Raw genomic sequence first — 14,349 nt, forward strand, 5'->3', positions numbered from 1 at the left:
GTATTGCAACCCTGTGCATATACATCCAAGAAACTCACGGAAACAGAACAGCGCTGGCCCGTATGGGAGAAGGAGGCTTATGGGATACGTTGGGCATTACTCACGTGGCGACAGTTCCTGGAAGGCAACAAAATCCCCTTCCAGGTGTGGACTGATCACAAAAATTTAGAAGCCCTGAAAACTTCCAGGAAACTCAATCCCAAACAAGCCCGCTGGTCCCAGCATTTTCACCAATTCCAATTTAAGCTCAAACATTTACCAGGAAGAAAGAACTTCCTGGCAGATGCACTATCTTGCATGCCCCAATATAACAGCGCACGAAAACCACAGACTCTAGACCAATAATGGCAGAGTCACAACTGGCAGCACCAGTAACCACAAGAACCCAAGCCAAAATAAAACCACAACTGGACAGCCAAACTGGAATTGAATTCAGAAAAAGTTTGGAAACAGATGAATGGTTCCAGAAAAACAAAAATGTGTGCACAATGAGAGACGGGTTGCCTTGGGTAGGGGAAAAGTTATATATACCAACAACTCAAAGAGTAACTTTCATGCACTTTGCCATGACACAAAATCAGCAGGGCATTTTGGATTTGTAAAAACTTTACATTTAATTAAACGGCAATTTTGGTGGCCATCCATGAAAAAGGACATTGAAAGTTATATAGCCAGTTGTCCAAAATGTGCCACGGCAAAGAGTTGCAAGGGAAATTGCCAGGACTATTGCAAACAGTGGCAAGTCCCTCAGCCCCCTGGAGAGAAATAGCCATGGATTTTATAGTGGAATTGCCAGAAAGCAATGGGAATACTGTGGTCTGGACGGTCACGGACTTGTTTTCCAAACAGGTGCACTTTATCCCTTGCCAAAAGATTCCCACTGCAAAAGCCTTAGCAAAACTTTTCATCCAACACATTTACAGATTGCATGGGGCACCCCAACGCATCATCTCTGACAGGGGGGTGCAATTTACGTCTGCATTTTGGAAGGAATTTTTATCCCTCTTAGGAACCACTCAGGGACTGACATCTAGCCACCACCCTCAAGGAAATGGGGGGCTGAAAAAATGAACTCCGTACTTAAGCAATATTTAAGATGTTTTCTTAGTTTCCAGCAGACCGAGTGGGCGGACTTACTCCCTTTTGCAGAAGTTGCCTAGAATAATGCAGTCCACTCCAGCACAGGTTACACTCCTTTTCAAATAGCCACCGGTCAAAGTTTCAACCCCATGCCAGAATTAACCCCACACGAACCAACGATCCCCCCTGAAAGAATGGATGGAGAAACTACAAAACACCTGGCCAATAGTCAGAAAAGCACTAGATGAAGCTAGGCAGGCATACAAAACACAAGCCGATAAAAAAAGAGTACACCATTCATTATAGGAGAAATGGTGTACTTATCTACAAAATACCTAAAGTCCCTACAGCCCTGTAAAAAACTTGGACCAAAATATATAGGACCTTTTCCAATTAAAAGAATCATAAATCCAGTAACAGTAGAATTAGAATTACCCAAAATCCTCAGGCAAATACACCCAATTTTTCATTGCAGCTTGCTGAAAAGAGAGCATCAGTCACATCTACGGCCAAAAATCCCCCCACCACCACCTCCACTCATGGTGGAGGGTGAACAACACTTCTAAATAAAGGAAATCCTTGATTCTAGGAGATATCATGGAGCAACTCAGTACCTAGTTGCCTGGAAACACCTCCCTCCCTCACAAAACGAGTGGGTCCATAAACGTCATGTCAGAGCCCCGAAGATATTGAAGAAGTTTCACACAGAGTATCCTAACAAGCCTGACTAAGTTGTATACCTGTTTTGTTTTCTTTCAGGTGGATCTCTCTTATTTTTAAGAGGGGCCGGATGTCAGAATCCAATTATATTTCATCTTTAAATATCAAATATAGAAACTCCCAATTCTGCCTTCTCTGGATTCTGCCATAAGAGGGAGAGAAGGGGGAGAACAAAGGGGCTTTATGGCCCTCACTTCCTTCAGTATACTTCTAAGGAGCTGAATGCTGAATGTGTGTTTATTGCAACCTCAAAGAGTTAGCACCAAAGAACCTTACCATAACAAAGAAGGTTATTTGCCTTTCATCTAGTTTATCTGAAGTCTCCATCCAGACGGAAGAAAGAAAAAAGGGGGTGGAATTGTGATACCTGAAACTATCACTGGAAGGGGGGGTGATTGGGTGGGACTCCTGGGGAACCCCTTAAAACCTTGAATGGGAGAGCTTGGACCCCAAGTCCTGTCTAGCACGCCTGCAACCACTTCTTCTTAATAAAGGATTCCTGTTGGAAGAATTATTCCAAGAGTTCTGTCTTCTTAAGATGCAAAGTGGGGTGGGTCCTTACAGCTATCTTTCTGCCACTGATACAACTATTTCTATACAGTATTTTTATTAAATTTATATGCCGCCTTTCTCACTATCAAGCGACTATAAAGACTATATATCTGCAGAGTTCTTACGTATCATATATTTACTTATGTTGCTTCCTTGTTACATTATATATGCATAAATTTAAATTTCTCTTTTCAGGATAAGATACTTGAAGAACTTGATAAGGAACATACCACTCATGACTCAATGTCAGATTCCGAAGAAGATGGAATTCGCATTGATACAGAAAAAGCTCTTGCTGAGAAAGAAAAGGTTATTTTTAATTTTTTAATAGACCCATATTTTTTCTTCTAATGCTCCCTAGGGAACAGGATATATTAACCTATATAAAAATGTGTATTCTAAATCTCTAATTGAGAAGATTTTTTTCTTTATATTATGCCTTTACCTGTGAGGTGGTTTGGGCTGAGAGAGAGTGACTAGCCCAAAATCACCTACCTGCCTTTCATGGTTAAGTTAGGACTTGAAGTCATAACCTCTCACTTTCTAGTCTGGTGCCTTAACCACTACACCAAACTAGTTCTCAAGTTTCAAGTTCTTATACTGTTCAGTTATATGAATTTTGAAACCAAGTCTGGATTTTAGTAAAACCAAAAATATGTCTTGCTGTTCCTTAGTTTTTCATAAATTTTTTATTCATATTATAATGTGATTGCCTGTGTCTACGGTTACATTAAGCGTCTTATTATTTTTTTCATAAGATTTCAAAATTGTCTATAATAAGTAGTGTTCTAAATCAAATTAAAGAGCTGTTTGGAAAAAAAATTAGAATATTTTACAATGCAGTAGTGACCATGATTTAATATCCCTATATATCTATGTCTTCTTTTTGTTTTTCTTCTACCATGGGTTTTGTAGATCCTGAAATTTATACACTTGAAATTCTAAAAAATATTCCTTCTTGAATCTATCTAAGTGATGATCAAAACTGGTTGATATGTTTTCATTGCCATCTGATCTATCTGTTAGAATAAAGCATGAAAACTAATATGCATTATTATGCATCTTAATGTTTAAAAAAGTAAGAATTGGAAGATGATAGATTGTGAAATATATTGGCCTTCTGTCTTTTTCCAATTTTGTATCTAGTCCTCTTTATTTTATCTTTAAAACAGTCTCATGAGTTAGGTTACAGTGAGAAAGTAATAGACCAAGCATCCTTAATGAGTGGTATTCTTCCTTTCATTTGTCTAGCTCTAGCACTTGAAAATAATTCTGTTGGTTAAAAAAATAGGCAAGCATTGTTTCAAAGACACCAGAAAAAGAGAGTAAGTGTTTGTAATATATTCATCTTACTGTTTATCACATTTGTTTTAATAGGGCAATACTTATTTTAAACAAGGAAAGTATGATGCTGCAATAGAATGCTATACAAAAGGAATGAATGCAGATCCTTACAATCCAGCTTTACCTACTAATAGGGCATCTGCCTTTTTTCGGCTGAAAAAGTAAGAGTTTGTTGACTTTCATCATATTTTACTTCAAATATAATTAATTGCAGAGGGTACTGAATTTTCACATATGTTTTATTGGGATACGTTTACCACAGAAATTTTGTCTTGCTAGTTTTAACCTTATAATTTTTTAAATTCTTTGAACATTTTAACTCTTTATAACAAAAAGCAAGATTGTTTTTCCTGTTGGAGGGCAGTGCAAAATAGAGTGCTATGTGAAGAATGCAGAATGTACTACAAGCAAAGAAAAAAAGCTTTTTAAAAAATATATGTGCTTTATGAAGAATTACCTCATTCCTGATGCATTTTTATTGCACATCAAATTTCACCTCAGTGATGCTCAGGGAAATGCATTTTAAAACTCCCATTTTAGTATTAAAACAATTCCATGAAGTGAGGTAGAGGTAGACCAAGTGATAATGATAGACCCCGTGAATTTAATGCCTGAATAGAGTTTGAACAATTTGTGCTTGCATTCTGTTTTCCTTTAATTTGGGCTCTGGACAAGAAAACCTCTCTATCAAACAGACAAAATCTGGAAAGTTCGCTCTAGGAAATCATTCTTCACTCTTGTTACTTTTGTGACACTGTTACTTGGAACAGTGCTAGATAAAAGAAGGGAATCAAATTTCTTTGTTTTCTGCTATTTATCAGGTTTCTTTCCATGCTATTTTTAGGTTTTGGAAAACAAGGATCTTTTGCTAATGTTGTGTTAATTTTGCTTGTTAACAGATCTTTTTAAATCCTTCACAATCTTTAGTGTATAACAGGTAGTCTTTGATTTATGATGATCATTGAATGGCAAAAAGATGCCCATTTGGGAGAATGGATTCGGATTTAAGACCACAAGGTTTGCTTAACAACTGCATAAAATGGTTGAAAAAGTTGGGTCTGGTCATGTGGTGTCTTGACTTACAACTACAATGACTTACAACCAGGATTCTGGTCCCAATTGTGGTCGCAAGTTAATGACTACCTATATACTGAAATATTGTCCATAAGTGTCACTTCTGCAACTAACACTGCTGTTTGATAAAGTAACTTCTGATTTTTCAAACTGACTTTGACATCTAGGAGTCCACAAATTATGTAATGATCAGCATCTGATTGAAATGAAAAGTAATAAATTAAAAATTGGGAACCATGGGGGCCGCAGTTTACCCACGGGCCACAGAGAGCACTCCACGCCAGTTGATCTTGCTGCTGGTCATCTTTCTTTACTTTTACTTGTCACAGCATTACAGCCTGCCTAAAATATCACTAATTCCAATTTGTGTATTAATCAGGTTTAAAATGGTTAACCATAAACACAGATCATGTGAAATTCACCAAATTTCCTTAGATTTGCATAGTAGGTGAGGAATATGGCCAGAGCTAGCCTTTATTTCCCCACACATTCTCGGATTCTAAATTAATATTTTTGGAACCTGAAAAAAGGGTTAATATTTATTTTTTCTTTCCTAGTAGGAAAGAAAAATTCTTTCCTAGTAGACCCTAGACATACTTAGATATTATATCTTATGAATTTAGTCTAGAGGTTCATATAAACATCCTGTTTTCTCTTTTATTACCTAGTAACCTCATTTTATTTCAAATAAAGGAATTGATTACAAACTAAATTGAAGCACCAGCATCCTATCTGTGGTTGGCTGGTGCTCTCCTTCCCAAAATTGGACCGCCAATGTGAGAATTTTTTTTTTACACAGTCCTTCCAATGTACAGTAGTACACTATGTCTTTCAACAGCCTTGATAGCTTATGAAGTTAAGAATAGAAGTTTGTTTTAAGCTTTTCTCCAATTTTTCATTGATGGCTTTGAGAAATAATATGATGGATCTAGCTAAGGTCTAGCTAAGATAATGGATCTAAAACACCCAGGTCCAAATCCTCCTCTATGGTAACTTGCTAGATAACTTTCGTTCCATTGGGGGACCTTGGAAAGGTCCTTGCTCCCTGTAGGGGCAACGAGGGGACCTCCTGTTTGATCGTGGGAGGGTGGCAGCCCTTTCATTTTGATCCAGGAAAGCCCTCCAAACCAGCGGGGGAAAGACCGGCCATACCAATATGGTCAGTCACTAAGCTGCTGACAGCCAAAGTCAAAAGCATCACCAAGCAGCTTTAAAGCAATGTGGATGAAACTGGGTGAGACCTGATCCTCTCTTTAAGATTTTAAGTATTTTTTCCTGTAAAAACTGCCCAAGGTATTTTTCTCCCTGTGAGGAGAGATGGAAGGGAATTTTTACTCCACCCTCTAAGAAAAGTGGCAACTAAATACCCAGGGGAAACAGAGCAACTATAAGAACAATTTTAATCTAATTGGGTATATATTCTTTTGAAACTTGGGGACTAAAAGTGTTCCTTTTCTCATTGGAGACGTTTGTTTTTTATTTATTTTTTTAAAAAAAGACATGAAAAACCACCATATAAATTTTGGACTTAAAAAGCTTAAAATGGCATCGGTGACATCTTGTGGCAAAGTATGGTATTACAATTTGTTATTGCCTAAAAGAGACTTGGCTTGAAGCCCAGACTTCAGATAAAATTTCTTTGACCTTGACAGTTATCACCTGTGAAAAACTCAGCTGTAAAGAACGGACTTCTGGGCAGCATATCTGGCCTGCTTGAACTATGAATGTAAACTTTTACTGACTCTCAGAGCTATACTTGGGGAATTGCTTTCCTATTTCTTTATATGAGAAGCATATGTATTATACGAGATTATGGAACATCTTGGACTATAAACTCTTACTTGATAAACAATTTCTACTATAAAGACCACCTATAACATGTGAAATAGATGTCCCATACCCAGCTACAAAAGAAGAAAAACTATTTTTAATGTTTTAACGTTATAAAGTCTTCAACTTAACATACTATTAAGAGGATATGGATGAAGTTCAGGAAAAATTCTTTCCACGTTGAAATCAATACACAAAACCATCCTTTCAGCTTGTGACGAAATAAGAAGCAACATGAAGGAACAAGATGCCAGCTTAAATATACAAACCCAAATCTTGACTACAACCAAAGAACTAATAATGCAGAAAATAACAGGAAAATTGGAACAACTAAACACCAAGACAGAGGATCCAATTGACCAACAGACCCAGCCAATAGAAAAATCAGAAAAGGGAGTGACAACATTGAAACTGGAGAAGACTTTTTACAAAAATCAGAAGAGATTTGAGGAAAAGAAGAACAGACTGAATGGAAGATAAACATATCAGGACAATTGTGGGAAATTGGAGTAATAGGGAGGCGATCTAATGAATAAAAATGGGCTCATTCTTCCAAAAAAACTTCAACTAAATGGTCTTTCTTATTCCAAATAATATATATAATAATAGAGGGAGAACTATTTGATGAATCAAAGGCACTGACTTGGAAGGTTAGCTGGCAAAGGAAGAAAGACAGAGTAAGGCTGAAGAAAATAATGGCTTTGATTTATTATTATTATTTTTAATTTTTATTAAGTACAAAGAAAAAAAAGGATTAAAAACATTGAACATGGTAAATCGTCTTTGACTGACATCTCAGTCCATATTGTACATTAATTACATATAATATACCTATATACAACTATACATTTCTAGTCTCTATCTCAGTTTATCTCTTTACTGTGACCTCCAGTTTTTCCCTCCATCTATAAAATTTATTCCATATTCGATAAAATTCCATTTCTTCCTGATTTTTTAATCTTTTAGTTATCCTACAGTATCTAGTTCTGCGCAATACATAATTTTCTTTATTAGTGCTTCCCCACTCGGTACTTCCATTGCTTTCCACTTTTGAGCAAATAGTATCCTTGCTGCTGTGACCACATGGATAATTAAATATGTGTCCTCTTTATTTACATTTTTCTCTAGTATTCCTAATAGTAATGTCTCCGGTTTGTATTGAATGTTTTGCCCAGTCCCAGACCATACACCAGTACACCTGTGCTTCTCTACATGTCCACCATACATGAAAACAGGTGCCCTTTTCTTTTTTACATTTCCAACACATAGATGAATATCCGTTATACTTTTTGGCTAATCTGGCCGGAGGGAGATGCCATCTGTAAACCGTCTTATACAGATTTTCTTTATATGATGTCGCCACTGTGATTTTGTTATTTTGTTATTTTGTTATTCGCTCCCATCCTTGCTGCCATTGATCCATATTTATATTATATCCTACCTAGAGCTATTGCCCATGTCACCATTGTTTCTTTAACCTGCTCCTCATATAGCTTATGTTCAACAGGTGTTTATAAATATTCTTTATTTGTTTTTTTCTCCGGGCCTAGCAGTATTTTATCTAACCCCGTATCTTGTCTGTTAATTCCCCATTCTTGCTTATCCTTCATGTATCTTGCTTGTATCTGGAGATAAGACCACCACTCCATGTCTATTCCTTGTTGTTTTAGCTCTTGTTTTTGTTTTAAATAACCTTTTTCTGTCAAGATGTCTTTATATATAATAGCTTTGTCTATCCTGTACAAATTGGGGTATGTGACTGCCTCCAATGGCGATAGCCAGGCTGGGATCTTTGTGTAATATTGATGTTTAACTATATTCCAGCTTTTTATTAATTCTTGCCGAACCTTATGTCTTAAAAAAATATTGGTGGTTTCTGCTTTGCCCCATCCATATGTGAGCATGCCATCCCTGCTGGAGGTCATAACCCTCTGAATGTAAACATCTTTTATTTTCTAAGGTTATCCAGTCTCTAATCCATGTTAGGGCCGCTGCTTGGTAATATAGCTCCCAATCTGGGAAACCTAAACCTCCCCTCTCTTTGGCATCCTGTAGTGCCTTTAATTTTATTCTTGCCTTCTTACCAGACCACACAAATTCTAAGGTTAATTTATTCAGCTCCTTAAAAAATTTCTTGTCTAATTGAATTGGAATATTCTGAAACAGGAATATCATTTTAGCTAAGATGTTCATTTTCACTGCAGCAATTCTCCCGAGTAATGAGAGATGTAAATTTTTCCAGCGGTCTAAATCTACTTTTATATTCTTGACCAATTTGCCATAATTGTCTTCTTTAATTGATGAGCAGCGAGCTGAAATAACTATCCCTAACTATTTTAATTTGGAAACTACTTGTATATCTAATTTTGCCTCAAGGTTTCCTTTTTGTATGTTAGTCATGTTTTTTGTGATAATCTTTGTTTTGTTTCTATTTATTTTCAAACCTGCCAGATCCCCATACTCTTCCAATATTTCAAATAATTTCTGGCCTGATTGTTCTGGGTCTTCTAATATAAATGCTAAGTCGTCTGCATAAGCTTGAAGCTTGTATGTTTCTTTCTTGATCTTAAGTCCTTTAATCTGCTCTTCTTGTCTTACTACTCTAGCAAGAATTTCTAATGTATATATAAATAACAATGGCGAGAGAGGACATCCTTGTCTTGTGCCTTTCTGTATGTTGAATTTATCAGTGGCCTCTCCATTTATTATGATCTGGGCCTTTTGTTCAGAATATATTGCGGTTATCATGTTTAAAAAATTTTCCCCAACATCCATTGATTTTAGTTGTTGGATCATAAATTGCCAATTAACATTGTCAAAAGCCTTCTGTGCATCAAGGAACAGAAGTGCCACTTGACGATTGCTATGCGATTCATAAAATTCAAGGATGTCTAAAATTGTTCTTATATTCCGCTTAGTCTACCTGTTTGGTAAAAAGCCATTTCGATCCGAATGTATGAAATCAACTAGGTATTTTTTGAATCTCTCTGCCATTATTGAGGCAAAAATTTTATAATCAGAATTCAATAATGATATAGGTCTATAATTTTGTATCTGTGTTTTTTCCGCTTCTTCTTTTGGAATCAATATTATATTTGCCTCCGACCAGGACTTAGGTATTTTAGCATAGGTTAATACAGCGTTGAAAACTTCTAGTAGGTATTGATTGAGTGCACTTTGTTGTTCTTTATATAGTTCCGCAGGTATTCCATCTGGACCAGTCGCCTTATTGATCTTTTGTTTATTTATAGCCCTGATTATTTCAGCCATTCTTATTTCCTCATTTAACATAGATTTTATTTCCTCCGGAATCTTCGGTATGTCTACCTTCCCTAAGTATTCTATTATCCTTCTTACATTTCCCCCCTCATTTCTCTTATATAATTTTTCATAGTATCTTTGAGCTTTGATTTATTAGAGGGGATACTATATTACTAATTAGAGGGTTGAATATGGTGGAAATTAGATAACTTTTAGAAAATAAAGTAACATAATTGAATAGCTAAGATGTGTAACAAGACTATTAGACTTTGGTATGAAAAGGGAAAAAGGAAGAAGTTGAGATAAGGGAAACTTTGGTCACCTAACATAAAATATTTGGAAATCATAAATAACTTATGTTTTTTTCCCTCTCTTTTTTGAATATTGATGAGAAATTAAAGTTTATGTATAGGCTAAAAAGTATTGATAAATGTAACAAGAATGTTTTAGTTGAAAATAAGAATTCTGTTTGCTCAATATGAGATAACAGATATTACTAGAAAAAGAGAGGGAGTATTTTAGCTTCCAATATTAGACCTAAACTAAAAAAAAATACGTATATTACTGAATTATTAGTTAACCCAGACAACACATATAAATAGTTTTGACTTATTAGAAAGGATACTGTATTATTAATTAGATGGTTTAACATGGTGGAAAACAGATAACTTTTAGAGAACAGAATAAAACTATAATCAAATAGATAAGATGTGTATTTAGAATATTAGACTTTGTTATGAAAAGGGAAAAAAGGAAGTTGAGATAAGGGAAACTTTGGTCACCTAAATATAAAATACTTGGAAATCATAAATAACAAATGTTAATTTGAATATTGATGGGAAATTAAAGTTTGGGGAAAAAAAAAAATAACAGAACATTGATTGTGTATCAGGATTGAATGCAAGCACAATTAAGATATGCATAAGCTAAAAATTATTGATAATTGTAACAAAGATGTTTTTATTTAGTTGATAATAATAAGAACTGTATTAGCCTAATATGAGATAGTAGATATTAAGAGGAAAAGTGAGGAAATATCTGGTGCTGTTACATGAGATTTATAATAAATATTATGCTATTGAATTATTGATTAACCCAGTCATCATGTTACTTTTTAAATGCTCAATTGTAAAATGAGACAATTAATAAAATATTATAAAAAAAGAATTCGTATCTGGGCTTGTGCTTTTATTAATGTGTTTTTAATGAATAAGTATTTTAATAACTATACAATATCATTTCAGGTTTTCTGTGGCTGAATCTGATTGCAGTTTAGCCCTTGCCTTAAACAAAAATTACACAAAGGCTTATAGCAGAAGAGGGGCAGCTCGCTTTGTCTTGCAAAATTTTAAAGGTGCCAAAAAAGGTACATGTTGTGTATAATGCATTCCTTTTTTTGTTGTGTTATGCAAAGCTTTTGATTTATAGAGTATATATTGGAGATGATCAGTACTACTTTCCACACACTGTTGTTTCTCTAATCTCAGCATAGAAGAATTTGGCCAATAGGCAATGTTCTTACAGATTGCCTAAGAGTTTTTCTTGTGTTATTGTGGGAAATATCTGTGGTTTAAAAATTTAAATACTAATATAATATGCTTTGTCTGATTTTTGTAGAAGAGACAATAGGCCAGTGATGGCGAATCTTTTAGAGACCGAGTGCCCAAAAACCGGCCTGCCCCCGCTCTGCCCTCCCACAGGGCCATTCACCACAGATCGCCCAGGCAGCCTTGCAGTGCCATGGCGGCCACGCCCTCTGCCTGCACCCCGCAGCATCATCTGCATGTGATAGGGTGCTAGGGAGGAGTCTTGCCCCTGCTGCCCGGCTGCCATGTGCTTGGCTGCGCTGCTCCGCGTGGGCCGCGCCTTGGTAGAGCCTCTCCTCCAGGAAGGCTGCTGGTGAGGAAGGGGTTGCAGGGGGAGGCAGGGCAACAGTACGTGTGCCCACAGAGAGGGCTCCAAGTGCCACCTCTGGCATGCGTGTCATAGGTTCGCCACCATTGCAATAGGCTATGTTAATAAATGGATAACATAAAATGAATTGTGGCCATTTTCAATCAAAATTAAAACAAGTACATACAAGAGTTAGTTTCTAATACTGTAGAATATAACTATAATACTCTAGACCAGTGGTTCTTAACCTGGGCGATATTGCCCCCCAGGGGGCGATTTCATTTTTCAGGGGGGCGATGGAACGAAAAGGGGCGATGCGGGGGCAAAGGAACGAAAAGGGGGCAATATGAGGGCGATGGAGTGAGAAGTTTTGGGGACACTTTTGAGACTTTTTCGTACAGTGAATCATTGTATATCTGTCGTACAAAAACATCAGATTGCTCGCTATTAGTGGATTGAATTGTGTTTTCAAATGTTCCTCCAGCTAGCTTCAGTACAGAATGCTGTACATATGTGAATATGCATTGGCTTCGTTTTCAAATTTTTGTTGTGCTTTGTAAAACATTTTGTGTGTCTCTTTGTATTGTACTTTTTTAGCGTGCACTCCAGTTTGATATTGTATTTTCTTTGTGTCTTTTTAATTCTTTTTACAGTGTGCATGACTATATATACTTTCCTCGAATCTTAATTTAGTTTCAGAGTTTTCGTCTTGAAATTCTTAGTTCCTGCATTGCGGTTTGTTCTTGTGCCCTTTTTATATTTCTTTTTGAGTCTTAAATTTCACTTGTAATTCAATCATTAAATGTTACTATTTTTCTTTTCAGGCATTTCACTTTCTTGCAATTGAATTTTGTTTTCAGTGGTCGTTACATTTAAGTGTCTTGAACAAATAAGATAATAATGAAATACATGTATCACGAAGTTTGGGAATAAAGTGATGGGTAGCACCAAAATTTTTCACAGTTGAGATAAAGACTGGAAATAAATTATTTGCATCGATATGTCCTGCTGACAATTTTAAAGAAAACAAAAAAAAAATGTTTGCATAAATTGAAGAATTATTTCTTATGAGAGGTTATGTTGGAGGAGGGGGGCGATGACAACTTCCTCATTGGCTCAAGGGGGCGATTCGTTCAAAAAGGTTAAGAACCACTGCTCTAGACAAATAGAATGTATTTCGGGAGTGATTTAATTTATCTAGTTTATCCAGTTTATCTATGAACCATGTCATATTTTATATAAAGAGGCACTACTGGTATCATAACGGAAACCTTATCATTTTCTTTTTTCAAACAATTGCCAATACAATCATAGTTTTTGAAAATTCTACCTTTATATCTTCATGCAGATTATGAAAAGGTTTTAGAATTGGATCCAAACAACTTTGCAGCGAAGAATGAACTTAGGAAAATTGAACAGGTAAAGAACGTCAACCTAATCAATTTGCCAATGGACCTTGATTTTTTTGTAGCTAAATATTTGAAACATAGTTTATATTTTTATATTAGGCTCTCTTGTCAAAAGAAAATTGTCAGGCTGAAGAAACAGATACTTTTAGGAAAGTGGAAATTGCAGAAGAGGAACTGAAACAATTGGAGGAGGAGCAGTTGAAGCAAAAGGCTATGGCAGAAAAAGATTTGGTAAGCAGCAATGCAAGAATATTTTTCAAGTATTTAAACTGGAATGTTTTTGATCTAAGGAGTCATTTCTTGGCCAGTGGAAGAGCTACTATGCTATTCATGGATTCATTATCATAATTGATGACTACATTTGCCCAGTATTGTTAAACTGATTTTTTCTGTGCTTGTTTCACATGTCAGTAATTTCAGGTGACACATTGCTTACAATTAATTGGCTTATGACATCTCAACTTAGTTTATAATTCCAGCAGTTATGCTAATTGTGGTATAAGGCAATGTAGTCCAAAACAGCTGGAGATATCGTGTTGCTTACTGCCTGATACCAAGCATACAGAATTCTATATAGCTGTCTGAAATTTTTCTCTGTGGTTAATTCTTCCTGCTCTACTCTTGCATATAAAATTATTGAGAAAAATGTTATTTTCATTAGTACATGAATGCATATATTTAGATTACCGCATTATTTATTTCTTTTTCCAAATATGATAGGGTAATAGGTATTTCAAAGCAGATAAATATGAAACAGCAATAGAATGCTACACACGTGGAATAGCAGCAGATGGCACCAATGCACTTCTTCCAGCAAATAGAGCCATGGCCTATTTAAAAGTTCAAAAGTGAGTTGTTTAGATATGCATTTTTATGTAATTCATTTTAAAATGATTTTTTTAATTTTTTTTTATTATTTTAGACCAACAAAACACAACAAACATTACACACATACACACGTAATATATCCTTTTTTGTTAACAGCAGTTCGTAACAATACTCTTGTATTCTTTACATTTCCCCCCTCTTTCTTCTTTGAAATATTTGTCCTTATTGTTTCTTATTTACATTTTCCTTCTTTCATATTCTACTACTTACTAGGAATTCAACATTATTCATTGTAGTAACTCTCATATTTTTTATAAGACTCGACTGGAATTCCATCTAAGCATGGTGATCATACAAA

At 35.6% G+C, this 14,349-nt stretch overlaps 1 protein-coding gene across 1 annotated transcript; it reads left to right on the plus strand.

Moving 5' to 3' along the window:
• The first annotated feature begins 2,543 nt into the window (after positions 1 to 2,543).
• LOC120317974 (RNA polymerase II-associated protein 3-like) lies at positions 2,544 to 14,041 on the plus strand. Its single transcript, XM_039365092.1, has 6 exons — positions 2,544 to 2,661; positions 3,730 to 3,857; positions 11,106 to 11,227; positions 13,103 to 13,173; positions 13,263 to 13,394; positions 13,884 to 14,041. Exons 1-6 carry the CDS (start codon positions 2,596 to 2,598, stop codon positions 14,013 to 14,015), a joined length of 651 nt encoding a protein of 216 aa, XP_039221026.1. The 5' UTR covers positions 2,544 to 2,595; the 3' UTR covers positions 14,016 to 14,041.
• The last annotated feature ends 308 nt before the right edge of the window (positions 14,042 to 14,349 follow it).

The sequence above is a fragment of the Crotalus tigris genome, unplaced genomic scaffold (genome assembly GCF_016545835.1).
Source record: "Crotalus tigris isolate CLP2741 ecotype Arizona unplaced genomic scaffold, ASM1654583v1 scf7180000019955.224611, whole genome shotgun sequence".
Classification (NCBI taxonomy): Eukaryota; Metazoa; Chordata; class Lepidosauria; order Squamata; family Viperidae; genus Crotalus; species Crotalus tigris.